The 27,559-nt window shown below is 35.6% G+C and overlaps 1 protein-coding gene across 7 annotated transcripts in view; it reads left to right on the forward strand.

The window, feature by feature from the left end:
- The window catches only part of Bltp1 (bridge-like lipid transfer protein family member 1), a 179,839-nt gene that overhangs the window by 93,465 nt on the left and 58,815 nt on the right, over positions 1 to 27,559 (forward strand). For 6 of the 7 annotated variants that reach the window (XM_059265243.1, XM_059265244.1, XM_059265247.1 and 3 more), the window contains exons 43-55: positions 1,746 to 1,965; positions 2,869 to 3,027; positions 4,371 to 4,546; positions 6,525 to 6,700; positions 9,174 to 9,880; positions 10,280 to 10,525; positions 12,761 to 12,854; positions 15,224 to 15,274; positions 17,888 to 18,094; positions 19,079 to 19,317; positions 21,323 to 21,567; positions 24,976 to 25,081; positions 27,313 to 27,410. In XM_059265243.1, the coding sequence (XP_059121226.1) occupies positions 1,746 to 1,965; positions 2,869 to 3,027; positions 4,371 to 4,546; positions 6,525 to 6,700; positions 9,174 to 9,880; positions 10,280 to 10,525; positions 12,761 to 12,854; positions 15,224 to 15,274; positions 17,888 to 18,094; positions 19,079 to 19,317; positions 21,323 to 21,567; positions 24,976 to 25,081; positions 27,313 to 27,410 (2,724 nt within the window). The remainder of the gene's footprint in view (positions 1 to 1,745; positions 1,966 to 2,868; positions 3,028 to 4,370; positions 4,547 to 6,524; positions 6,701 to 9,173; positions 9,881 to 10,279; positions 10,526 to 12,760; positions 12,855 to 15,223; positions 15,275 to 17,887; positions 18,095 to 19,078; positions 19,318 to 21,322; positions 21,568 to 24,975; positions 25,082 to 27,312; positions 27,411 to 27,559) is intronic. The other variant, XM_059265245.1, reaches the window with a different exon arrangement.

Genomic DNA, 27,559 nt, shown 5'->3' on the forward strand with positions numbered 1-27,559 from the left:
AAGAAGTGAACACGGTCCTGACTTTCGAAGGACAGTATGGCAATTATATGTGAAAGTTAAAATCTTTTCATGTCAAGGACTACTCATTCTAGAAGTGACCATAATGATCAGATAGATTCTAGAACTTTCTTGGCAATACTAAATGGGAAAATAATGAACATGATATAAAATAATTAAACATTAGAGGGTTAATAAATTATGTACAATTATAAATGCCTACCACAAAGCCTTTCCAAAAAGGGGTTAGGTCTGTGTGCAGCTATGGATGTCATGAGTTACATGGATTGAATTAATAGCAGAATATAGGTGTGTGTGTGTGTGTGTGTGTGTGTGTGTGTGTGTGTGTGTGTATGTATGTATGTGTGTGTGTATGTTTTAGTTTTCTACTGCTGTGAAAAAACACCCTGACCAAGGCAACTTATAAAAGAAAGCATTTAAATGGGGACTTACAGTTTCAAAGGATTAGAATCTATGACTATCTTTGTGAAAAGTATGGAGGCAGGCAGGCATGGTAATGGAGCAGTAGCTGAGAGCTTACTTGTTAAGACAAATATGAGGCAGAAAAGAGAGCTAACTGGGAATGGCATGGGCTTTTGAAACTTCAAAGCCACCCCCAACACACCTCTTCCAACAAGGCCACACCTCCTAATCCTTCCCAAATTGTTCCACCAACTGCAGAACAAAGCAATCAAATATGTGAGCCTATGGTGGCTATTCTTATTCAAACCACCACAGTGTGTATGCTTTTATAGCACATAAATAATACAGAAAGATGAAAAACATTGGGAAAGGGATCTAGAAAATTAGAACACAGAACTTTCTACTAACGTTTCTTATGCTTTTAAAGTTTTTATTTTGTGTACATATTGCCTTTTAAATTAATTTATTTGTTAAAGTGGTAATTTTAAAACATACACAGTAATGGATTGATGCACTCTTTGTTATTATTAAAGTGCTAGAAGGGTGAGTATTCTCATTTCATTTTTGTTGCTATGACAGATGCTCTTAAGCAACACAGAAAGGAAAGGGTTTGTTTTTTTTGTTTTTTTGTTTTGTTTTTTACTTATAATTTACGTGATAGTCCATCACTTCAGAGAAGTCAGGACAGGAACTCAAGCACCTAGTCATATCTTATTGACTGTCAAGAAAGAAAAGAGAATATCCTTGCTTGTTTGCACTCAGCTAATCTTTGTCCTCTTTTATACTGTGCAGGACCCCTTTTCTAGGGAGTGGTGCCACTTGCAGCAGGCTGTGTTCCCATGTCTTTCAGCAGTTAAAACAGTCTTCCACAGATAGGGCCATAGGCCAGCCCAGTCTTGACAGTGCCCCATTAGACTGTCTTCCCAACTTGACTGTGTCAAGTTGACAGTCAAAACCAATAAGCAAAGACTTGCTTAAGTCCTGATGCTCTGATTACTGGCCCCTTAGATATTTACAAGCATTTTATTTCCTGTATTCTGTTTGAGATTCTGTTCTATGACTCTTGTTCAACTGTAGAAACTGATTAGTGATTCATTGTTAAAATACTTCAAGGAATATACTTGAATATGATGTGTAGCCCTTAGTATTGTACTGCAGAGTTATAGAAAATGCTTTTTTATATTTGACACTCAACAATCCTAGTAGACAGAATCACTATATTAAAGGGTAGGATAGCTAGCAGCAATAGCAACTGTCAGAGAGGTTGTAATTATCAGGAGTCAGTTTTACATATGTTAGAAAAAAATCCTGTGTTCATTTTTTAGGGCATTCATCCGTATCATTCTCTGAGTTACACCAGTGGAGACACTGCTACAGATTCTCCAGTCCATGTTGGACGCAGTGGGATGCCAGTAAAGGAGAGTCCAAGGAAGGAGAGCCTTCTCAGCTATCTGACTGGAAGCTTCCCAAGCCTGCACAACCTTCTGGAAGGCACTCCTCAGAGAAGTAGTGCAGCTGTGAAAAGTAGCTCCCTAACAAGAACAGGTATCTAGCTCCAGTGGATCCTGGTCTCACCTCTGGACTCACATATATGTGTGCGCACACACACACACACACACACACACACACAATTAAAAATAAAACAATTTTTTCGGCTGGGCAGTGGTGGCGCACGCCTTTAATCCCAGCACTCGGGAGGCAGAGCCAGGTGGATCTCTGTGAGTTCAAGACCAGCCTGGTCTACAGAGTGAGATCCAGGACAGGCACCAAAGCTACACAAAGAAACCCTGTCTTGAAAAAAAAAAAAAGAAAAACAAAAAACCAATTCTTTCAATTAATTTTCTAATGTGGAGAATTAGAAAAAAGTTTATGATATACTTTGGTTGCATGACTAATCTTTTTAGTATACTTTGTTTTTGAAAAAATATTTTAGAATAAAAGTATAACTTTCTCTTCATGCCTTTCACTTTTTGTTTTCAAATAAGTGCTGACTAATGCCAAACTACACATGCTGAGACTAAAGAATATAGAATCATCACCCTATGATAATAAAAATGAATTCTGTACTAATGCTTTAGAACCCACCTAACAACCTCATGAAGTGAGAGTTAAAAATGCCTGGAGAGATGGCTCAATAGTTAAGAGCACTAGCCGCTGTTGCAGAGGGACCCGTGTTTGCTCCCAGTGTCCACATGGCCGGTGACAACCATCGTAACTCCAGTTCCAGTGGATCCTGATGCCTTCCCTCTTCTGGCTCCCACAGGCACTGCATGCACTTCGTACACAGACACACTTAGGCAGAACACCTATATGCATAAAATAAAAGTAAAGGGATCTTTAAAAAAATATTTACAAAGACATTTTTATCTGACTTTCTGAAAATATGTAAGTGGCATTCTCTGTGTTATAGTATATGGTAATTTTATTCTCAGTAAACTTTGTTTTCAGGAAATACAGTGGCCACTGACATGTTGTCTGAACATCCTTTGTTATCTGAGCCATCGTCTGTGAGTTTTTATAATTGGATGTCAAATGCTGTGGGTAATCGTGGAAGTGTGGTACAGGAATCTCCTGTTACAAAGTCAGGACATAACAGTCTTCCAACAGGTATTACGATTGTTGTTTTTATCTTAACTGTCTTAAGTGGCACGCATAGTTATAGCAAAATCTTGTTTCTCAGAGGATAATTAAATTGTCAGATGTTTAAGTGATATTTGGTAGAAATTGGACTCTTTCAGAAAATGGTAAATTAAACTATCACTTGGTAATCTTGCTATATCAAATACAAGATTTAAAGAATTTAAAACTTCCATTTTATGTGGTTGGTTAAACATTCATAACACCAAAGGAGGCAGGTTAAAAAACATAAAGTGTAGTTACAACATGGTGTATCTATAGTATAGAAAATATTTTGAATTTGTCTAGCTCTCTCTGAGACGTCATAACTATTAATTCACATACTCTTTGTAGTTACTTAACAAATACATAATCAGATCTGTGGGAACAGTAAAGTAAGATTTTTTTCCCCAAGGAGAGAGATAAATGAGGCCCATTTATTAATTTTAAAAGAATGTGCATGTGTAGGAAGAAAACTGACAGGATGTTCCCCTAAGAAAGTAATGGCTATATCCAGTGTAAGTATATTAGCCTTCCTTTTCCTATATTTCCAAGTTAATAAATATTGAAGTAAACTTTGGTACTGATTACTAAAGGCCACTAAAATGAATCTTTAAAACAGCTGTCTGAACCATGTGAATTCTTTCCATATAGAAATTATTTTCTATAATAGTTGATTTGTGAGTGCTTACTGAGCTCTTTCTCTTGTTGGTGTGGCCCACCTCAGTCTTGAAGTCGTCTGATAGCTTCATGCTAGGTCTTTGCATTGACTCTAGACTGAAGACAATAGAAAGATGCCACCCTGCAGTTATTGGCATCTTTTCTGGTTCTCAATTTCACTATTGTTCTGAGTGGCTATAATTTAAATTACCAGAGAACTGGAATGGAACCGTTCTCTCTCTCTCAAGGGTCCTTTGTCTGGAAACTTACATGATAAAGAACATGAGGGGAGGGGGGAGCCTTAGTTCATTTGGTTTTGTTTATCCTCAGGAAAGCCTGGGTGTGGTTCTGTTAACTAACACTGTGGCTTTTGCCCTGCTACATTTACTTTTCAAAGATTTTTCCAGTCATAAAATTCTACATTTTGTACTGACTGGCTTGAGTACCTGGATAAAGATCACTAGTATTTTCTGAATATTTATTTTCATTTTTTAATTAATAAATTACATCTATAAAATTTTACTATTACATATTATTAGTTTTTCTTTTCCTTATCAATGGTCTAGTAAGGGTACTACAACATAGATTGTTTTTAAATTTGACTTGTTATGCTCTTTTATGGTTTTCCTGTTTCCAAATGGAGTCACATTTTACTCTTGAAATTTTGATGCTAGGAGTTGCACCCAATCTTCCTACAATACCGTCAGCCTCAGATTTCAACACCGTCTTGTCTAGTGATCAGAATACTCTGGATGGGACACATTCTCAGCACAGTACTAGTCAAGATGATGTAGCAGGTGTGGAAGAAGCAAACCAAGGTTTTCCTGCTGTTCAGCTTGCTGATGCACAGGTGAGCTTGCCTGTTTTACTTGATACTGATGTCACCTCCTGCAGCAGGGCTTAGAGCAGGAACCATTAAGCAGTAGGTACCTGAAGTTCAAATGAACTCTATTCTGTGCCGGTGGTAAAAGCCTTCATGCAGAACAGGAACAGCTTTTAAAAAGTAGACAGGTGGATCTATGTGAGTTCGAGGCCAGCCTGGGCTACCAAGTGAATTCCAGGAAAGGCGCAAAGCTACACAGAGAAACCCTGTCTCGAAAAACCAAAAAAAAAAAAAAAAAAAGTACATTGATTAATCATGAATGCAGATTAGCCAATAGGTTATCAAATTGATAGTCTGATTATGATATTCTTGTTATATGTTAAAAATTGTAACATGACTAGAAAGTTAAATTTTATCATATCCCACAGTCTTTATTAATAGGCATCTCAGCCATTTGTCCCAGGGTTTGACACTTATCATAGACAAATAGTGTGAAATCATTTAGAATATCTTTTTTAAGTTTGAATGAATAGAAGGCAAATTGGAGAGTAGGACATAGGGATTAAGAACTGTCAGAGTAAAAGAGGCTTGAATGTAAATATGTACTTATGAGGAGTTCAGAAGGCCACCCACAAAAGAAAGAAGGGTTGGGATGGAATGACATTTGTACACAAATGAGAAATAATGACATAATATGTATTTTTACTCTAAAAATTTTGGGGAAAGGAGATTTGTAAATTATTAGCTTCCTTTTCTTCTGTGTCACATATACCACATTTGCTTACTTTATGTGTTGGAGTAGTTTTTAGGACTTCTTTTTTAAATGGGAGAGTAGGGAAATCTTTTTAGCTCCTGATTCAAGTTCATTGTGCATATTTGAATCCACTGGGAAACACAAAGACTTAGACTCAATTCAAATGTAGATTCAGTGAATTTATTCTTACTGCTAGCAAAAGGACTGTAACCTTAGAGCCAAAGGGCATGCTGGAAGCAGGGTAAGGTGATTTTGAAGGCAGACATCAGAAAGGTGTGTATTAACAACTATCCATGGAATTGAATCCACAGAGGGGCGGTTGATAGAGTATTATGGTATTCTACTATTAGACATATATAGTTGCTTCTGTGACATTGAGTTAGCTGGAGATTTGACCAGAGTAATGCATATCTATAAGCATTTAGAGAAGGAATCTTTAAAATATATGTGCTAAAACATATTAAATAACTGAAATGGCCAAGTAATATCATTTAAAATGGGATAAATGTTCATAATACAACATGTAAACTATTTTTATGTTATTACAAGAAGTGTTAAACTTTATTAGTGAACCTTATATATTGGTTTTGGGTTGTTTTGTTTTTGTTTCCATTCCTGGAGATTGAACTCATAGCATCTCTCATGCTAGGCAAGTGTCTATTACTGAGCTATAGCCCCATCCCCCTTTAAAAAGTTATTTTGAGATAAGATCTCACTAAGTTGCCCAGCCTGGCCTTGAACTCACTCTGTAGCCCAGGCTTTGAATTCTCATTCATTTTGACTAGCTTCTCTATTAGCTGTGATAGTAGGCTTGTACCACAAGGCCTAGTACCAGTTTTGTTTAATAGAAACACACATAGAATTTTGTTTTGTTTTGTTTTGTTTTTTTGGTTTTTTTTTGTTTTTCGAGACAGGGTTTCTCTGTTTAGCTTTGCGCCTTTCCTGGAACTCACTTGGTAGTCTAGGCTGGCCTCGAACTCACAGAGATCCGCCTGGCTCTGCCTCCCGAGTGCTGGGATTAAAGGCGTGCGCCACCACCGCCCGGCAGAATTTTTAAAAAGCATGAGTGAGTGTAATTTAAATGATTTTACTTTCAGGAAAGTTATAGGTAATCTTTGTTTTCATTAAAACCATTATGATGTCCTTTGGTTTTGTTTCATTTAGTGATAATAGATGCTATGTGCTAGAATAAGAACAGAAGTAAACAATGAACAGTTAATTATGTTAATAAGGTTGTTTGATGCCTTCCAGGTTGTTTTTAAACCTCTTCTGAGTCATACTGGAATCCAGTCACAGGACACAATGCCCCTCTGTTACCGGATGTACTTTGGAGAACACCTTTCATTTTCAGGAACTTTGGACTGCCTCAGAGCAGATATTGTAGATTCAGACACAGCTAAAGACAGGAAAGGCAAAAGAGCAAGAAGGTATTTTTTCTAGTGTATAAAATTTTATTCGAGAATTATAATTAGTTTTAGTAACAAAACATAATTTCTACTTAGTAAATGCAGTAATCATATTTTGTTATAAATAATTTGTTGATTTTATTAATGAATCAAGCAGTCGATTTTAGGCATATTTTTGTAGCATGTACATGGGGTATTCTAAAGTATATCTATTGATAAATGCACTTAGCATTTATATGCTAAGCTTCAGTAGTAGAGATTTTTTGGTTCTTTGGTTTTAATCTTTGTAATTACAACTTATTCCTAACTTACCTTTTGAGTAGACTTTTAGCAGATTTGTGTAGTTATGGATATATCTATATATGTATGCATGTGTCTGTGTGATTGTATGCACACTTGTATGTTTAAGGGTGGAATGTATACGTGCACAGAGACCAGAAGATGTTGGGTATTGTAACAAGAGCCTCAGTGGTGTGTGTGTGTGTGTGTGTGTGTGTGTGTGTGTGTGTGTGTGTGTGTGTGTGTATATATATATATATATATATATATATATATATATTTACTAAGTATATATTTACTAAGGGGTTCTATGGGGAAAACAGACTCACTGATACACAGGATAAGGTAAATCCAATTACAGAGTCCTTGGAAAGCTGGAGACTGATAAACACGCTGCTTCACACTGCCTGATCTGGTCTTCACCACCCAAGATAGTGCAGCTCCCTTCCCCCCCCCCTTTTTTTTAGAAAGAGATTGCATTTATAATCAATCCCCTTTAAATAAAAACAAACATTCATAAACAGTGTTTTGGGAATTTGGGCATAGCTTTTCATACTACTTCCTGCTGATTGGGTTTATCTGGCTACAAGGTATTCTCTAACATTTTTTATCTGTTCATATGAGACAGAGTCTCTCCTCACCTGAGGATAATATTTTGTTGGCTAGGCTAGAAACTAGCAAGCCCTAGAAATTTTCCTATTTCCTAAACCCTTAGAGCTGGGTTTATAGGTGTTCATGGGATGCTTGGCTTGTTAAATGAATGCTGAAGTCTGGATGCCAGTCCTCATGCTTGCAGAGCATGCACTCTTAGTCAGAGCTACTCTCCAGCCCCTCAAACAGTATTTTGTATCAGGAATAGAGTAAAATTCATACTGAGAGCATAGCCATCAGAAACAAACATACAGGAAGACAAATTTTTTTTAGCATGTGTGCAGTAAAGGCAGGAGCTATCTGTTACTGCCATTCTGTATTTTCATGAGTACTTCTTCCATTTACTTACTGCTTGAGTAGGCAGTTTTTTTATCTACTAATAGGTTTTACTGTTCTTTTTTTATAAGTAGAAATTTTACTTTGGGTATACTCTTAATACCTTGTAAAACTACAAAGAAAACCTAAATATGTTACAAAAACATTATCAGAAATGCCACCTTTGACCTTATTGCCAGTCCTTAACTCACCTGGCTGCTTTTGTCCTAAGTGACTGTGTCAGCATGTATCCAGAATTCTTTTCTTCTTTTCTCAACTGTTTTTCCTTTTGGTCATCTTTATATATTTCAGATTTTTTGGTTTGTTGTTTATTTTTTTCTCAGAGATTTGTCATCCCCCCCTCAGTTTTGGATTATTTTCCTATTTTTTTAGTCTTCTGTTCTAGTTCTTAGTGTCCAGTGTTTCCTTTTGTAACCGCATGCAGAGCTTCTTGTGACTGCCTGCATTTTTACATAGTATAACTATAATGTGACATACTTTTTATTAATAAATGTTATTACTTAGTAAGGAATTACATGTTCTGGTTATCAGCTCATAGTTAAATTAGTTTCTGATTTTTTTTAAAATAGAAAATAGTCTCTGTTTAATTTGCCCTGTGTGGCAGTGTATGGAAAAAGAGAGGAAATGAGATTTATTGTTATTGTTGATAGAACTTGAATGGCTTTTAAAAATAAAATGTTTAAGATGACTGTAATTCTTACACAAAAGTTTTTAGACAAGTGAAGGATTTAACAATAATTTTTGTGTAAGACTTCAGGTATTTTTAGTGTGATTTTGTTTCAGTTAGTTTTCATTTCCACTTGCAATTTGGCAAACCAAGCTGTGAGGATTTTCTTTTCAATAACAAATAAAATTATGTTTGAAAATTCAATTCATCATTTAGTATTGAGGGACTGGTTCTAATTGATCTCTTTGTTAACTCTAAATTTTCATATTGTTGGGTATTGTTGGATGTGCTCTTGGATAGCAAGAAAAAGAGAGTTTCATTATTTTATTGAAACTTTTAAAATTGAAGAGTAAATTTTAGAGTAAAATAAACAAGAAAAACTAAAGGCTATCTGCTAGCTCCTGAAAAGACTAAACTAGTTCAAACACATAATGTATTGAATCTCTTGCTTAATGGTACATTTTACCTTGGAGGTTATGTTGTGTATAAAGCTGTAAGAATTTGCTGTGCTGGTCTTCAAAAAATGAAGTAGCAGCTTTGATTTTCTTTTGAACATTTTAGGCAAGGCCATGTGAATCTTCCCCCGCTTGAGTTCAAGCCAGCATTAATGTTGGAGACCTTCAGCATCAGTGCTGTTGTGATGGAAAAATCCGTGTGTACTCCTCAGAACTCCACTAGTGCCCTTTCCTTTCACGATCTCAATAAGCGCTATTACAATACCTTCCACTGCAACTTCACTATTTCCTGTCAGTCGATAAGTCAACATGTGGATATGGCTTTGGTTCGTCTTATCCATCAGTTCAGTACAATGATAGATGACATCAAAGCAACTCAGACAGACATTAAACTTAGTAGATACACAGCTGGATCAGCTTCCCCTACACCTACTTTCAAAACCAGAAAACACCGGGATTTCCGTTCATCTGACTTCAGCCGCAGTTCTAGAGGAAGTCTCAATGGTGGCAACAGAGTAAATAATGCCAAGAACAAACGGGCCAACAATGAGAACAACAAAAAAGAATCCCGAAACAAAAACTCACTAGGAAGATCTGAAAGAAGAACTTCAAAAGTATCTAGGAAAGGTTCAAAAGATGTGGTGGATCACATGACCATTCATATGGATGACTCTGATTCCATTACAGTGTCAGAACAAAGTGAGCCTTCTGCTGAGTGCTGGCAGAATATGTATAAATTGCTTAACTTCTATTCACTTATCTCAGATCCAACAGGAATATTGGAAAAATCTTCAGAAACATTTGGACCAGCAGGTAACACGCATTTTTATGATTTTAAAATTTCTGTTTAGGAATGCTAAAGTAGATGGTAAATTGTTTACCATATTAATGGTATAAATTATTGAAATGCAGAGAAGCTGGTAGTCACCAAGGAGAGAAAATCAAGCTGATATCCAAATATTCTATCAGCATACTTCCCATCTTCCCTGACTCTAACATGGACTACTCTTTAAAAGATTCAGACAGACTTAATTTCAAATATCCTTACTCCAGTAGATACTAGGGAAGATGTTGAAAAAAATAGCTACATCATTTAGAGAAGGAAGAGGTCTAGTTTAGAATTTGAAACCAAGAAAGCTAATACAGTATTTAGAATGTTCTTTATGTTGCATTTTTCAAATCTTGAACCATATACTTCTATTTAATAAAAAGGTGTTCGGAGTCCTACAGAGCCAACATGTAGAGTAGTGTTTGAGAATGAACAAGACAACAACAGTTTGACTAAAACACAGAGGAAACGAAGTCTGGTAACCTCTGAACCTCAGCATGTTACTTTAATCGTGTTTGGGATTGGCATGGTGAACCGCACACACCTAGAGGCAGATATTGGTGGGCTGACAATGGAATCAGAACTGAAGAGGATCCATGGCAGTTTCACTCTTAAGGAAAAAATGAAAGGTATAATGCTTTTCTAGTATGGTAATGTTGCTTTGCTGAAAAAAGTAAATGCCACCACATTGGAGAAATTCCCACTTATCAGGCTTTCTTCAGAAATTGAAACTTGCCAAAATTCTGCAAGTTAGTCAAGATTAGTGAGTAGAGGGAGCTTTGATACCTAGCAGAAGTCCTTGGGCATGGGCTCATTAATGTCTGATGCTGAGTGGTACCTATTCACTACCTTGTCTTTGAATGTCAACTACTAAAATGTTTCTGATGTCTGAAAATTCAAGAAAAAAATGAAATTCGTAAAATATTTGTTTTCTTTATTATTACTATAGAAATCTCATAATCTAAAACTCATTTTTAGTTTCTTTATAAAAGTTAAGAACTTTATAAAAATTCTGTTAGTGGATAGAAAAGTTCCCCTCTAGTAATGAAAATGTGCCATTCATCTAAAAATTGATCACAGAAAGTATAATACTTCATTAAATATAGGAGAACATCTGTTTAAATAATGCTCCAATAACTCTATCACAAAGAAAATAATTCCACCAGATGTAATCAGTTGTAAAATGTAGCTCAGTTTCAGAAATTGTTGTATTACATAAGAAAAGAAAATTATGAATGACCATATGTTTTATTTATTATTTAATGACTACCCAATAAATAGTCTAAATTTTGCATTAAATACTCGTCTTTAAATATTTTGTTTCATACCCTGATTATGAATCAAAAGTTAATCAAACACTGATTTTACATGAAAATTTATGAGATTAAAGAAAATTATTGAAGAAATGAAAGATTATAAATTGCTGAGAGACATGGAAACACATTAATTCTCAAATACAAGGTAAAGGATGTGTAGTGCATATACTTCAGATGGCTACATTAAAGTAAAAATTTTTTTAACTTTAGTGGTTTTCAAACTAGTTTCTTTATTGTTTTTTTTTTCTTTTTTTTTTTTATTTATCATTTTGCAATACAATTCAGTTCTACATATCAGCCACGGATTCCCTTGTTCTCCCCCCCATTCCACCTCCTCCAGGGCAAAGCCTCCCCCGAGGACTGAGATCAACCTGGTAGACTCAGTCCAGGCAGGTCCAGTCCCCTCCTCCCAGGCCGAGCCAAGTGACCCTGCATAGGTCCCAGGTTTCAAATAGCCAACTCATGCACTGAGCACAGGACCCGGTCCCAGTGCCTGGATGCCTCCCAAACAGATCAAGCCAATCAACTGTCTCACCCATTCAGAGGGCCTGATCCAGTTGGGGACCCCTCAGCCATTGGTTCATAGTTCATGTGTTTCCATTCGTTTGGCTATTTGTCCCTGTGCTTTATCCAACCTTGGTCTCAACAATTCTCGCTCATATAAACCCTCCTCATTCTCGCTAATTGGACTCCCAGAGCTCCATCCGTGGGCCTAGCCATGGATCTCTGCATCCAGATCCCTCAGTCTTTGAATGGGGTTTCTAGCACGACAATTAGGGTGTTTGGCCATCCCATCACCAGAGTAGGTCAGTTCAGGCTGTCTTTATTGTTTTAGTAAACATTAAGAGTTATATTGGTACTTTTGGTTAGAATCTGGGAAATGGACATTCACTTCTAAATCAATTGATTTAACTTTCCCAAAGTTTAATAGGTTTTATCAATAGTCTTTAAACTATATTTATTCTTTGGCCTAGCAATTCTAGTTCTTAGAAACCTAGAAAGAGCAAGAAATCATAATTGTGAGAAAATGACAGATGTTAAAGACTTGATTGTTATTTTTATAGACAGTTTAAGGTTTATCCATTACAAATTGTATGAACGGATTTATTTAAATGAAAACAAATGCTAAAATAGAAAATCAAGCAAAAAGACATGTTTGTTTTATTTCATTTTGTAAATAATAAATATATTAAAATCATAGGAATTACATGAAGCAAGAGTAGTAGTTTATTTGATTTCCTTTTTTTTCCTTTCAAAGTACATCTGTGATATAGACCATTTAATACCAGTACATTATTTAATTTATGAAGGCATGTTAAAGTACATTTTTATATAATTCCAGTTTTCATGTATACTCTGTATGCATATATGAATACAAAAAAGTAAGCTGAGGAAGTTTTCTTAAGGCATTTGACAATAATTGATCACATTTTATTATAATTTACAGTTATCATTTTTCACCAAATATATTGTGAATAAAATAATTTTAATATAAGATACAGTGATCTTATTTCCAGAATTCATATTACTTTTTTTCTCATATTTAAGATGTTTTACATCAAAAGATGACTGAGACATGTGCTACTGCTCACATTGGTGGGGTTAATATTGTGCTACTTGAAGGGATCACACCAAATATACAGTAAGTGTGTTTACTTTTACTGTTTTCTTATACTTCTTTGTTACAGTTTATAGAACACTTGGAATTCCTTGAATGAACTCATACTTGATGAATTTTGAGGTTTTTTTTTACAGTGTTTCTAGATACTGTCATTAAGAATATCACCTAATAGGATATGAGGGCAATCTGGCTGCAACATCTGTCACCCTGTTTGTCTACATAGTTGATTTGGCTGATTAGCTGGCTAAGCGGGCCCTTCTTCATTCACCTCTAATAGAGGAGGACCAGTTTTTAGTGTACAACTAGCTACGTTCCTCTACTAGAACCTCCAAACATGCTCCCAAGAGTATCACCTAATAAATTATTTTTGGAAAAAATAATTGATTTTGCTATCCCTTTCTACCTTAAATTCACCTCTGTTTAAAAATAAGAAAGAATGAAAAAGAAAAGCCCAATTTTTAGTACTTTGTGAGATTGTCTTGAAAAAATGATCACAGCACAGATTTCTGTTTAGCATGTAGATTGTAAATTTTCCTGTCATTTAAATAGTTAATTAAAATTACAAGAATACAAACTCTTAATTTTATATTAAGTAACCATTACTTACTTTTAAGTAACATTACTTTTATTAAGTAAGTAATCATTACTCATATTCACCTAGACTTCAAATTTGTAATTTTGCATTTAACAAACTAACAGTTAAATCTTTTGAAATCTGTTACAGTATAAATTAAAACTTTTTAAAAGAGCATATCAAGCCAGTGTGGTAGCTCACACTTATAATTACAGTACTTGGGAGATTGAGACAGGACAGTTACTACAAATTAGAGGCCAGCTTTGTATCCCAGGCTACCCTGGATTATGTGAGAACCTGTTTAAAGAAAAAGAAACAACAACAAAACCAAATAAAACCCATATTTTGCACTTTAACTCCTCTTTGTTTTTTTTTTGTTGTTGTTGTTTTTTTTTCCCTGTAAGTTCTGTTCTTGGGTCTGTTCAAAATTATTCTGATATTGGTAACATTTACTCATGGTTTGCTAACACTTGTTATGAAGAATGCATTTAACCATATGACATGTTTATATCTTTGGCAATATTTGCCTTAATTTCTAATTTGTTTTCAGTGGATCAGTTTTGCATTATAACTAAAAGTGTTTTAATAGCTAAGGTCATATTTTGAGAATTTGTTCTTCTTTGATGGTATAACTCGTGTTATGCTAATGTTGTCCTGCAATATAGTCCTCAGGCTAGATAATCACTAAATAGAAAATTTGGCTCCTACTGTAAAACTTATTAATAGATCAACTAGAAAAAATAATCAGTTACAGTTCTAGTCACAGTGTTTTGGAAATCTGGATAATGCAAAACCTGTCTTGGGCAGCATTTCAAGTAGATATTGATAAACAGGCCAGAGACTGGTAGAAGAGATCTCTTGCCCAAGTAGCTTAGACCTGTTACCTGGAATCATTGACAGTTTATTTCATAGGAGCTTCCCAGGGCCCAGATCCCATTTACTAAGCAGTCTTAAAAAAAAGAAGAAGAAGAAGAAGAAAAGAAGACGAGGAGGAGGAGGAGGAGGAGGAGGAGGAGGAGGAGGAGGAGGAAATTCCATGGTTAAAACAGATTTCTCTCCATTCATTGTAGAAGAGCAGCAGATGTAATATTTACTGTATTCTGTAACCCCTGCTGTGTGCCAGGAACCAAATATCAGTTCATTTTCTAATCCTCACTGTAATTCTGTGAGCTGAGGTGATTTTATCTCCACTTTATAGGGTAAAAAGAAGTTCAGATTTAGAAAGATCAAAATATCAGCATAAACTTTTTAAAATGGTCCAATCAGAAGAGCCCAGAGCTGCACTGCTTCTGTCTTCCTCACTCATCTGCAGCAAGTCATCACAGAAAGCACACTTCATGATTGTTATTGACTCTGAGCCATGTTTACTTTAGCCTCTTCCAAAAGCAAGCCAGGTTCTCTAAGATGTCCTGAGTTCCAGCTTTATCTGGGTCTCATTGTCTGTACTATCTCTCAAGAGAATGCCTTCAGTCTCTTCAGCTTGTAAAACTTAATATTTATAAAATAAGGTTCTTATCTGTCCCTTTATCAGTTTTATTTGAAATACAGAGGTTCCTTCATTTGTTACTGCCAACCTCTTAGAATTAAGACTTTTTGTTAACACTTTTTGAATTTATTCTTCAGCATTTCATTTTCAACTGCAATTGAAAGGAAATAGAATGGGAAAAAGTAGTTTCAAAAGTTATTTGAAGGAAAATTTTAAGAGCTGGACGTTAGTAAAGTTTCCTGATGTGCAGTCCTGTTGTAACTAACTTACATATGAATGCTGATTTGCTTCCTTTTGTTTTCCTGCTTTCTCTTGAATCTGCATCTGTAGATTGGAGGATTTTCCTACATCTCCTACAAGTACAGCCAAACAAGAGTTTCTGTATGTCATACTATTTTTCATGGCTTGTGATTAATATAATATTGTATAATGTTTATATTATCTTTGTGGGATGTGTATCGTTAGTTACCATTTCAGAGCTTTACCATAGACACCAATAGATTAAAACATGTTAATAGTCCATCACAGCCTAAGTGAGGGCTGTCTCCTAGGTAAGACAGACTTTGTTTTAGTGTGTATTGATTGTGCTTATGTAGACATGTTATTGTTTAGTGCTATAACAGAAACCAAAAAACTTAACTTGGTGTGTTTTTGTTGATTACAAAGTAATTTTTAAAAACTAACAGCACATCTGCATGTTTCAGCTTTATAATTGTGTTTTTAATAGGAAGATTTTAATTTCTGATTATCAAGTTTTATCTATGGCTGTTACTACGTATACATTTATGTTTTGAGTATCTTAATTTTAACCATTGTGTATATGATATTTTGTTTGCAGTCAGCTATATTTGAGGCATATGTATCAATGTTCATCACATGAGTCTGTCATCATGTTACCTAGTATTAGTTACGTCTTTGGACATTTTTTATAAATTTTAAATATGTTGAATAGGTAGGTAGGTGATCTATAAATTATGTTCCCTGCTGATAAGATTATCATATTTTATGAAATTTGTTTCATTATTGATAACAAGCCATAGACAAAACATCAGTTAAAAGTCATTTGTTAAGATTATTATGTTCTGTTTCACTTCATGGGCCATTTAAAGTATTAAAAAGTAAATTTTATTTCTGGAAAATATCTTGTGTAACATTAGTGTCTTTTATGTCTTTTGCTTTTACAGAAAAACAAACAGAACCACATTTAATTCCACTCAGACAGTACCTAGAGATTTTTTTCTTTTTATTCACTTTCTCTGGATATTTAACAACAACAAAAATCAATATTGACTTTGGAGATAATACTTTTTTAGTGGCCAAAGATCACATCTGTGAAGAAATTTTTTATGGACTTGGATATTATGTACTAGAAAGGCTCCAGGAAGGCAGTAATGGAAAAGCAAAAGGTGGTCTTTGTTGTGATATTATCACGTTAGGCCACCCTTTTCCATTCTCGGGTTTTCTGCTGAGAGAGACAATCATTTATAACCCAGTTTCTAAGTTGGAAAGACTTTCTGGCTTTAATCATTGACTAGATAGCATGTAGTCACTTCACACACTCCACATTTCTATTGTAGAAAATTGCAAGCAAACTGGTTTGAGATAGCACAGGCCGAGTTATGTAAAATAATATCCTCTGCCTTCCTTCCCTTTTTAAGTTTCAAGGAGGCAGGCCCTGGAGGGAGGTATAGAGATTAAGATAGAGCTACAAGGTTGGTGTAGGGCTGATAAGATTACAGTGTAAGAAAGACCCTTTACTGTTGAAGAAGACATATCTTCAAGTCTTTGACATCAAAATTTCCACTGAACACCTTAGTAGAGTCTGCAACCTCAGTCAGCCCTATGAGCTTTCTATTCTAAATCTTGGTTTAAATTAAGAATTAAATTTTGTATGTTTGCTTATAAAATCTTAAGTGATACTTAGGCAGGCTAATACAGATTATAAAGGTAGATATGAAAAACAATGAAGATACATTGATTTATTTTCAACTTTTACTGTATGGTAAAGAACTAATAAAAGTTCAGTGCACACTGGGCAAAGCTGTTGCTCTTAGATAAGCATCAGTAAGCTTTATGGTGGAGATAAAGGCATTCCACAGAGTTAAACAGCATGATGATCCTGCATTGATCAATTTAAACTGGACATTGTAAAGGATGCTCTTGTCAGCCTTGAAAGAGATGTAGAGAGACCTGGACTACAAGTTAGTTTATAGGTTGTTAATATGAGTCATCTGTTTGCAGTTTTGTTATTATTGAAAAGACTTACCACCTAGTTTAAGCTACACAACGAATATCTCTCAAGTTTTATTCAAGGAAGAAATGGTCAAGGTCTTCCTAAAAAATGACTCAAAATTTGTAGGATGCTTGGTATGCCCGCTATATCTATGAAAAGTTCCTAGCAGATGTCCAGAAAGACTGGTTAAAAATTCATGGATAGTGAAGTTTACAGAGTTCTGCCAGATCTATTACTCTTGGCCTCAACTACCTTTGTGCTTCATCACACCAGGGCCTATTCTTACTTCCTTTTCCTAAGTTCAAGCAGCAGGCCGCCTGCCTTTAATTTCTTTTAACAGAGAAGATGATTGTTAGATAATTTGTTTGTTCTCTGATAACATTTTAGAAGCATAGTAAGTATTTTTTCTTTTTGTATTCAGTGTCTTATCTCTTTAGATTCCAAAAGTAAATTGGAGGAAAAAAGAGAGTTCTGAGTGAGGAAAAAAAATCAAAGGGGGATTTTTTTTGTGTGTGTATACATAAGTTAACGGTGTGCTAATGTTTGTGCTTTTACTTACATGTTAGTATATAATAAAGAAATAATAGACTTTTCTATGCAGTATAAAATGAGTGTATTTTAATATCTTTTAAAATAACTTTTCAGACTGTTTTGACACATGAATGATCTCATTCTAACTCATTGAGTAAGAGTATATTATTGATATTTTTCTAAATTTTTCATTTGGCTATGTTTTAATAGTTTTTTTCATCTGTTGCTAGAACCGTGGTGAAATGTAGTATTGCCAAGTCCCAAGCCCTCTACAGTGCCCAGAGAGGGCTGAAGACAAACAATGCTGCTGTATTCAAAGTAGGAGCTATCAGCATCAACATCCCTCAGCATCCTGCTACCTTGCACAGCATGATGGTTCGAAGTTCTCACCAACTATCCAAACAAATCTCAGACCTTATTAGACAGCCTTCTACAGCGTGAGTTATTTCATTTTGTATATATTCTGTGACTACACAATTAAATATACCTTTTATTTTTGTTGTGATAACAAGTTTGTGGGAATACGAACAGTTCCTATAAATATTGACTACTTTTTGAGCTAGTGGCAAGTATTCAAATGACATCATGGGAGAATCATAGTGCATATCATTAAAGTATTACATCATAATGACCGTGTCATTGTCTCATGCTTAATAGGGAGCATAAACATAAAATTTGAGAGATCCTAGAGATTTTTATTGGCATCACAAGAAATACCAATAAAAAGCAAATTAATGAATTCTAGAACTGTTAACCCTTGTTTAATTTTAAGAAATTGCAGTGGTCATTTATACTATGCATGCTTTTGGGTGTTCCTTTATTATGAAATTACTGTTTATGATTGAAGACAGATTACAATGCCATATAGCATTTTAAAAAGCAGTGAAATCAGACCTTTTCACAGTAACTTTTATTCCCTTTGCATGTTGCCACTATTCATAGTATCTGCTTTTCTGATCTTTCTCTCTCTCACCTCTCCTCTCCGCTTCTCCCTCCTCTTCTCTTCTCTCCCATCCTCTCCTCTACCCTCTCCTACCCTCCGCACCCCTACCCTACCCTCCTCTCTGTTTGTGTGTGTGTGTGCATGTGCACATGCATGCTTACCTTTCCCTGTCCTATAAAGTCTGTGTGTATGTGTGTGTACACATGCATGTGTCTGTGCATGCATGCTTCTCCCCATCCTATAAAGTGATGAAATAGCATATCTTTTGATAGTCTCAATGGCTTTTTTCTACAACTTTTTTATCTAGGTCTTTAGTTCTCATGTTAATAAATAATGGCACAAGTTATTACTCTGTCTGCATTTGTAGATCTTAGTTCTTTATTAACTGTTTTTCTACTGAGAAATCCAGTAATTTTATTCAATAAAATAATAGCTGCTAATAGTTTTATTGGGGGGGGGGTTGTATTTTGGTTTATAGCCCACAGCCTATGAAAGAAGATATTGCAACCCCACTGCCTTCTGAAAAAACTCCAACAAGTGTTAATCAAACTCCTATTGAAACAAATGAATTTCCTCAACTCCCAGAAGGCTTAGAGAAGAAGCCTATTGTTCTCAAATTTAGTGCCATGTTAGATGGCATAGCCATTGGAGCAGCACTCTTACCATCACTGAAAGCAGAGTACAAGATGGGGAGAATGAGAAGCCATGGAATGACAGGTACCATTGAATTTTGAGTCTAACCATGTAAAACTGATTGTAATTTTGAAAAGAAAGTAATATTTTGATGAAAAGGTAAAATTCTTAAAAATATGATACTAAAAAATCTAAATAGCCAGGCATGGTGGTGCACCCTTTAATCTAAGCACTAGAGAATCAGGGACAAGTGGATATCTGTGAGTTTGAGACCAGCCTGGTCTAAGTAGTAAGTTCAGAGCAACATAGTTAGAGACTCTCTCAAAAAGCAAAAACCAAAACCAAAAATTAAATTATTGGATAATTTAAATTTCAATAATGGTATTTTTATTAACTTTCTTCATCTAGCCTTTTATAATTTCATTCATGATTACAGTGTATTTTGATCTTTCCCACTTCCCTCATCCCCAGCTTCTCCCAGAAACCTCCAAATCACCCTTCAACATCTTATCTTCTTTTTTCCCCGTTTATAAAACGTTTGAATCTTCTTTGTCGTTTTTGCCTTCTCTCAATTCCAGTTTTTAAGGTATAATAACACTTTACTAATGAGGCTGCTGTGTTTTTCATAGGTTTCCTTTGTCATTTTAACGAAAAGGATTTCTTTTCCTACTGTGCTATGAAATTTCTGTAAAGAATAATTGGTGACTATATACAGATACGTTATTCTGTGACATAAAAATGTCTCTTCCTTTTTTTCTTGTTTTAACATAATAAATTACCATTAACTTTTAAAGCACTAATAAATCGGTTTCAACATAGATAGGTTACATTAAGGATATCTATCTTACTACTCCTTATATTTTGGAGTTTGTCTGTTAAGAGAGTTTTCTGATCATTTCAACCTTTGTATTACCAAAAATAGAAGCCCTCTAAGGTGAGCACTTTTGGATTTGGCAAAGTTAGAAGGCATGGGCTTTCAACTGTCAGAGGCCAGTCCTCTCAGTAGTACATTGGCTTATTCGTTCATGTATTCATGTCATCTGGAATCCATAGGTTAAGTGGAAAGAGCAAGCCCGATAGGCAGTCTAGAACTTAAAAAGTAGAAATATTTAAGAACAGAGTGAACACCTTGAATATATCCATACAAGTAAGAACCTAGAATTCTGTAAGAGAAGAAAAAGGATAGAACCATTAAAAGAATGACACATTTGTGATTATAGATGTGTGATAACTGAGGCCTAGGGTTACTTTAATCTGCATGATTTTTATTTAGTGATGCTGGTTGGAGAGATAATAGGAGACAAACCCTACTTGTAGCTTGCAGAGCTAGTCAGAGATATACTTGGTTGTAGCAGTTGTATAAGAGGAGTCATGAACTGTGTAGTCATGAACTCTGTGGCCATCTCAAAGATACTGCAGTTGGAGAATGGCATTCTTCTGTTTATGAGAGGAACATGGGTGTGTATATACTACCTAAGTCCTGAGCAATGATAGAGTTGATGATGGCAATGCAGTTTCTACCAATTCTTCATGCCCACATAGACAACTAAACAGTATTGGCAAAATAATGGAATTGACTATACATTAATATTTTGCTTGAACAACTCTGCCAGACAGAAGACTTAAAAAATTTAACACAATATTGAACTAAAGTTTGTAGCTTATTATTCGACCTCTGAATAGTTGTTAAGGCTAAAGGAATATGTGCTTAACATTTCAGAATTTGGGACTTGTTTTTAGCTTGAGTTGTTGTAGTGTAGCTCCACTATGTGAAGGGCAGTGCCTTTCTGTTCTCCCTTTTATGATACGCAGAATTTGTAAGTGTCTCTCTGCATCAGATACAATGCTAAGTACCCAATAGGCTTCATAAATACTGCTGGCTTAAAGTACTTGCTGACTAATTCTTTAAAATGAGTGTACTTGTTTAAAGGTAGGGAGTATCTCATACACAAATTTTAAATACTACTTTTATGTATATCAGCATAAATTGTGGGATAACAAAACATTTTTCTTAGACACCATTTTTTTAAAAGTGAAAATATTAATGCATGCTTGTAATGACTATAATATAGTTCCTTACTTCTTACAGGTGCACAGACAAGGTTTACATTTGAGTTACCAAATCACAGATTGCGTTTTACTTCAAAAGTTTCTGCAACAGATATGTCAACTATTCCTCCTTCTGCAAGTCTTAACCTTCCACCTGTTACTATGTCAGGGAAATATATCATGGAAGAACATGATAGTTATTCAGATCAAGTGTGGAGTATTGATGAACTGCCTTCTAAACAGGGCTACTATTTACAAGGGAATTATCTACGTTGTGTGGCAGAAGTAAGTTTACTTTCAAAGTTACTTTTCTGCAGTTTTCAAGTTTTCATGATTTTGATACCAAAATATATAGTGATCCAAACTTTCAAGGTTAAATGTTAAATTGTTTGTTTCTACAGAAGAGCAATCTGTTGAATTTCAAGAGAATGGGGATGTGTCTGTCTCCGTCTCCTCTCCCGCCATGTTTTGTTGAAACATGCTTTTTAAAACAATATACTAGTCATCTATTAATTTATATTTTATATGTTAAATTTCACATCCATCATGGCAATATTTTTTTTAAAGCTGGAAATAATCATTCATTAATCAATAGTAATAATTAATAAATAATTGTCAATCACAGGTATGAATCATATGCTTATCATTTGACAGGTTCTAGACAGCCATTATTCATATTAAACAAGTCCAAAAGGCTTTACTTTTATGAAGCTACAAAACAACAGAAAATTAGTGTCTCCTCCTGGTGATCACTTTCACTCTTCTCTCTGGTGTATCTTGCAAACACACACACACACACACACACACACACACACACACACACATATCACATGTCATTTCCCACTTAAGACTCTCAATGGCTATCTATGTCCAAATCCATGACATAGATGTTCTTTTTTTCTGCCTGTTGTATAACTATTTCCTTTTTTTATTTTTATTTATTTATTTTTTATTTTGCAATACAGTTCAGTTCTACATATCAGCCATGGATTCCCTTGTTCTCCCCCCTCCCGCCCCCCTCACCTTCCCCCCAGCCCACCCCCCATTCCCACCTCCTCCAGGATAAAGCCTCCCCCGAGGACTGAGATCAACCTGGTAGACTCAGTCCAGGCAGGTCCAGTCCCCTCCTCCCAGGCCAAGCCAAGTGACCCTGCATAGGCCCCAGGTTTCAAACAGCCGACTCATGCACTGAGCACAGGACCCGGTCCCAGTGCCTGGATGCCTCCCAAACAGATCAAGCCAGTCAACTGTCTCACCCATTCTGAGGGCCTGATCCAGTTGGGGACCCCTCAGCCATTGGTTCATAGTTCATGTGTTTCCATTCGTTTGGCTATTTGTCCCTGTGCTTTATCTAACCTTGGTCTCAACAATTCTCGCTCATATAAACCCTCCTCTTTCCCGCATTGCGTTGGTGGTATAGTGGTGAGCATAGCTGCCTTCCATGGCAATATTTTTATGGCTTACTTGATTATAAAAAGAGAATAACAGCTAACATCAAAAGCTTTATATGTTGTAGCTGGAGTTTTCCTGGTCCTGCCTGGCCCACAGTCAGGACAAATCTCTCTCACCCGCCAGTCCCGCAGCTGCTCAGACCCAACCAAGTAAACACACAGAGACTTATATTACTTATAAACTGTATGGCCGTGGCAGGCTTCTTGCTATCTGCTCTTCTATCTTAAATTAACACATTTCTATTAGTCTATAAGTTGTCACGTGGCTCATGGCTTACTGGTATCTTAACATGTTGCTTCTCATCACAGCAACTGGCAGCGTCTCTCTGCCTCAGCCTTCCACTTTCCAGAATTCTCCTCTCTGCTTGTCCCGCCTATACTTCCTGCCTGGCTACTGGCCAATCAGTGTTTTATTTATTAACCAACCAGAACAACACATTTAACATACACAATATCCCACAGCAATATGTTAACTCCTGTGGTCCTTTAATTACCTTTGAGATAAACATACTTGTTCTCTTTTTTTAAGTTGGAGCAAAACTGATTTTTAATATTTGTTAGTTATATGATTTAAAACATAATTATTAAGTCATGATCTAAAGGTCATATGGAAAGGTAAAATAAATTAACAGACTCATGTATTATTTAAGATAATGTTAAAAGCTGGTACTCCTGACTACCTCATTATTTTTTTCACCTCTATATATTACTGTTAAAAACTTAAAAAGCATGACATACTTGTTTCATTTGTTTTGAAGATCTATAAAAAAACTCTTTGAGTTTTTTGATAGAAATACTATAATTGGAAAAGACACATTTAAGTCTGATATTCATTTTCTAAACTGGACCTTCGCACTTGAGAGTTGGGATTTCTTTTAGTTTTTAAGTGTGTGTGTGTGTGTGTGTGTGTGTGTGTGTGTGTGTGTCTGTCTATGATATGTGGTTGAAAGTGGGATGTCACAGTACACATATAGAGATCAGACGACACCTTTGTGGAGTCTGTTCTTTGCTTCTATTTCACCTAGGTTGTGGGGATAAAAGTCAGATCTCCAGTTTTTATGCCAAGCTCCTTTGCCCAATAATCCACCTACCCAGGGCAAGGGGCAAGAGTTGAGATATTTGTATTTGAAAAACAAATGTATCCAAACGTACACAGGATTCTAAGAAGCCACAGATTGAATTAGGAAATTTTATATGGCATGTATGCTTTTCACATAGAAAAATAAATGGCCCAAACTAGTTGAGCAGTGCTGTTAATAATGCTTCATTTCAAAGAAAGTAAATCTAAAGCATTGTATTGTATAATTCCATGTTAATGTTCGATACTAAAAAGAAAGAATTTAGGGAAAAAAAGTCACAATCCTAGATTTACCAAAAAGGAAAGGAAAATAAATTAATTTCAAAGCAACTCAAGTTGTACCTTATTTCAAAATTGCCTAATTTATTGTGGCCTAAAATAAACACACTGAAACTCATCTTTGTCCTATCTATACTATTTTGTGCAAGATAAAGTGCCTGGTGCACAGTTGGAGGGATACTCAGTGGTTAAGAACATGTACTGCTCTGCTAGAGGGCATGAATTCTGCTCACGACACTTACATCAAGCAGGTCCATAGGAATATCACCCCTCTGGCCTGTGTGAACACCTGAATTCATGTGCACAATCCCACATGCAGACAAGACATATAATTTAAAAATAAAAAAAATTAAGTGCCCCCGGTACACTTAAGCTTTTTGTGATTTCTCATCAAAGATGACAAATCTATTTTACTCTTTTAATTTTTGATCAAAATATAAACCATATCACAATGATAAAGTATTTGCTTTATTCATAAGAGTGCTTGAATCTGTGTTTTTTGTAATGGTCACTTAATTAGAAGCTGTTCTACTTCATCTGTTTATTGAATAACAGCTGTCAGAAACCAGTGCTTTGTACTAATCGCAAGACACATGTTAGTATGAGTAGATTAGGTATCTCTGATTGATAATTCACTCTCATATAATTCTGAGATCTATAGTATGCTGTTTTGGAGTTTTTGTTTTTAATCACTATATCTTTAGCATTTAATACAAATAGAGTTGATCGTTGGGACTGAATACTTTAAGCCCCTTTCCAGTGCATTGTTCTCATATAGTATGTAGATAATTATATAATTTTCCTAAGTTTTTTGGCTTCATGGAAAAGCAGTATAGAGCTCACATACTCAGTAGTACAGTCTCACACTCTGATTTTGTTTGGCAGGTTGGTTCCTTTGAGCACAATCTCACAACAGATCTTTTAAACCACTTGGTGTTTGTACAGAAAGTGTTCATGAAGGAAGTGAATGAAGTAATACAGAAGGTGTCTGGTAAGACTATCTGGGACCTACCAATGCAAGTTTCTGTTCTCATTTGTCATGTGAGACTTCAGGATCTGAAAACTGAAGTGGCAAAAATTATGTTGATAACTAGTGTGTGTGTGTGTTAGACAGACAGAGAGAAAGGTGAGAGAGAGGATACATACCTGGAGAACAAAAAGAGAGTGTCAGTTAGCTTCATTTACTTGTCTTCATCTTATTCCCTTAAGCTGGGGTCTTTCATTGAACCTGGAGCTCGCCCTTTGTTATTTGTGAGTGTAGAGACCTTTATTTCAAGAAAGAAAACCTGAAGGGGGAGTCTCTTTAAGAATCAAAGCCCACCATTCACTTACAAGCTTGGGCAGTTACAGAGTAGACATGAGGGGAAGCAGGAAAGGAGGATGAAAAGTTTCCTTTGGGATCAAAGATGGGCTCTTTCTGGGAGTGGCCAAAGAAATTTAGTGAGTGAAAGAAGGTCAGGTGATAGGTAGACATCTCTTATTATAGTTGTTAAGATCGGCAGAACTGTGTGTGGCAGAAATCTAGGTGATTATCGGGGGTAGAGGTAGGAGTTCAAAATGCCATGACCTTGATTAACATTCTTGACTTTTGTTTGTATGGATAGATGGAGAAGGGGCATATTTGTTGTTCATGTAGCTCTTTCCTGCTGTCAAGGTCAGCATCCTCATTGTGGTTTGAGGTTTCTGGTGTTGGGAACTTTGGAAGAGGATACCATAAGGGTAGAGTCCTTCCTCAGTGGCTTCCAAGCCTGCTAGTACCTACCTAGCTAGCTAACATTCTTACCTCATGAGTTGAGGTCCTGAAACCATTTAGAAGATGGATGTTAAATAAGTCTGACTGCTTCCAGCTAAAATTGGAAGAATACAGGGGTTTAGAGTCTTCATTCTTGCTGACTTTCAAGCACTGGAGAACAGCCAAAGGGACCCAGAGTCAGATTATCTTAGGACCTTCTGAACACAGAATAACTGTAAATGAGTGTAGACAAAATTAAGACACTGGTTGAATGTACAAAATCTAGAAAATAGCATTCCCATTAAGATTATAATAGATTTCAGCCGGGCGTTGGTGGCGCACGCCTTTAATCCCAGCACTCGGGAGGCAGAGCCAGGCGGATCTCTGTGAGTTCGAGGCCAGCCTGGGCTACCAAGTGAGTTCCAGGAAAAGGCGCGAAGCTACACAGAGAAACCCTGTCTCGATAAACCAAAAAAAAAAAAAAAAAAAAAAAAAAAAGATTATAATAGATTTAACCTGTTTTTACTATAAAGTTCCAGAGATCCAGTTGTAAAGCTAATCACCAATGAGTATTCACCTGGTAGTCTTTGGCATGGTTTTATAGATCTTGTAAAACAAAGGAAACATAAGCAGAATTATCAGAAATATATAAATAAAAGTATGTCCGTGGTATGGAGAAACATGTGAGTCCTTTAATTTGACTAAGGACTTTAATTTGATTAAAAACATTTGTTTTATATTATTATCAATTATTGGTTATACTTTCCTGCTGTGTGCTTAAGAATTTGCCGATGACCAAAATTAATTTTTTTTTTTTTTTTAACTGTCATGGACATTTAGGCTCTGGTCCTCAGGGATTACTTGCACTTGGGAGGAGCCTCTGGCTTCATTAGCCTTGCTTAGCTGTCCCATCTATTTGAGGATAAGTCAAAGGCCTTGCTTGACCATAACTTCATCTGGAAACATTTTTCCTCTGTGTTAACCTTCTTCTTTGTAGAATGGATATTAGTTGCTGTCTACCTGGTGAGGTCTTAATGGCATCCCTGAAAAACAGGCAGATTTGACTCACCAGGGCTACACTAGGAGTTGATCTTGGAAGGCAAAGAACAAAAATACTGTGCTTCTTAATCCCTCTGTCCACATTAGTTTAGCCATCCAAGTAGTAACTAAACACCCAGAAGATTTGTTAGCAACAGTTGAGTACTTTAACTACTGTGTAATAGATAAAGTTTGGGCAAAAACTAAGCACTTTTAAATAAACCTTGATTAGATACACATTTTGTTCTTTTAAGTCAGTGCTTATGTTACCAAGAACAGATAAATACGATAACACTTAGAAATGTATATGTATATATAAAATCTCTTAAGTCTCATCTTCTATATGTCTTAATTCTTTTTACTGGCTGTTTTCTTTTTAATGTACAAAATACAGTCTCATTTTTTTCTGATAAGGATGCTTCTCTAATTCTTCAGTATTTAACCTCTTCTAGGTGGGGAGCAGCCTATTCCTCTCTGGAATGAACATGATGGAACAACAGATGGTGATAAGCCAAAAATTCTCCTCTATTCCCTGAATTTACAGTTTAAGGTAAAATTTCCATAACAGAGATAACTTTTAGGACCATCTTTCTAATTAAGTAGTCTGTGTATGTTGTGGGATATTTGTATAGTACATAAATTACAAAATAGAAAGTAAAAATAAACTATAATCTTGTTTACTCAGGGAAAACCTTTTTC

This window comes from Peromyscus eremicus, chromosome 6 (assembly GCF_949786415.1).
Source record: "Peromyscus eremicus chromosome 6, PerEre_H2_v1, whole genome shotgun sequence".
NCBI classification, from domain to species: Eukaryota; Metazoa; Chordata; class Mammalia; order Rodentia; family Cricetidae; genus Peromyscus; species Peromyscus eremicus.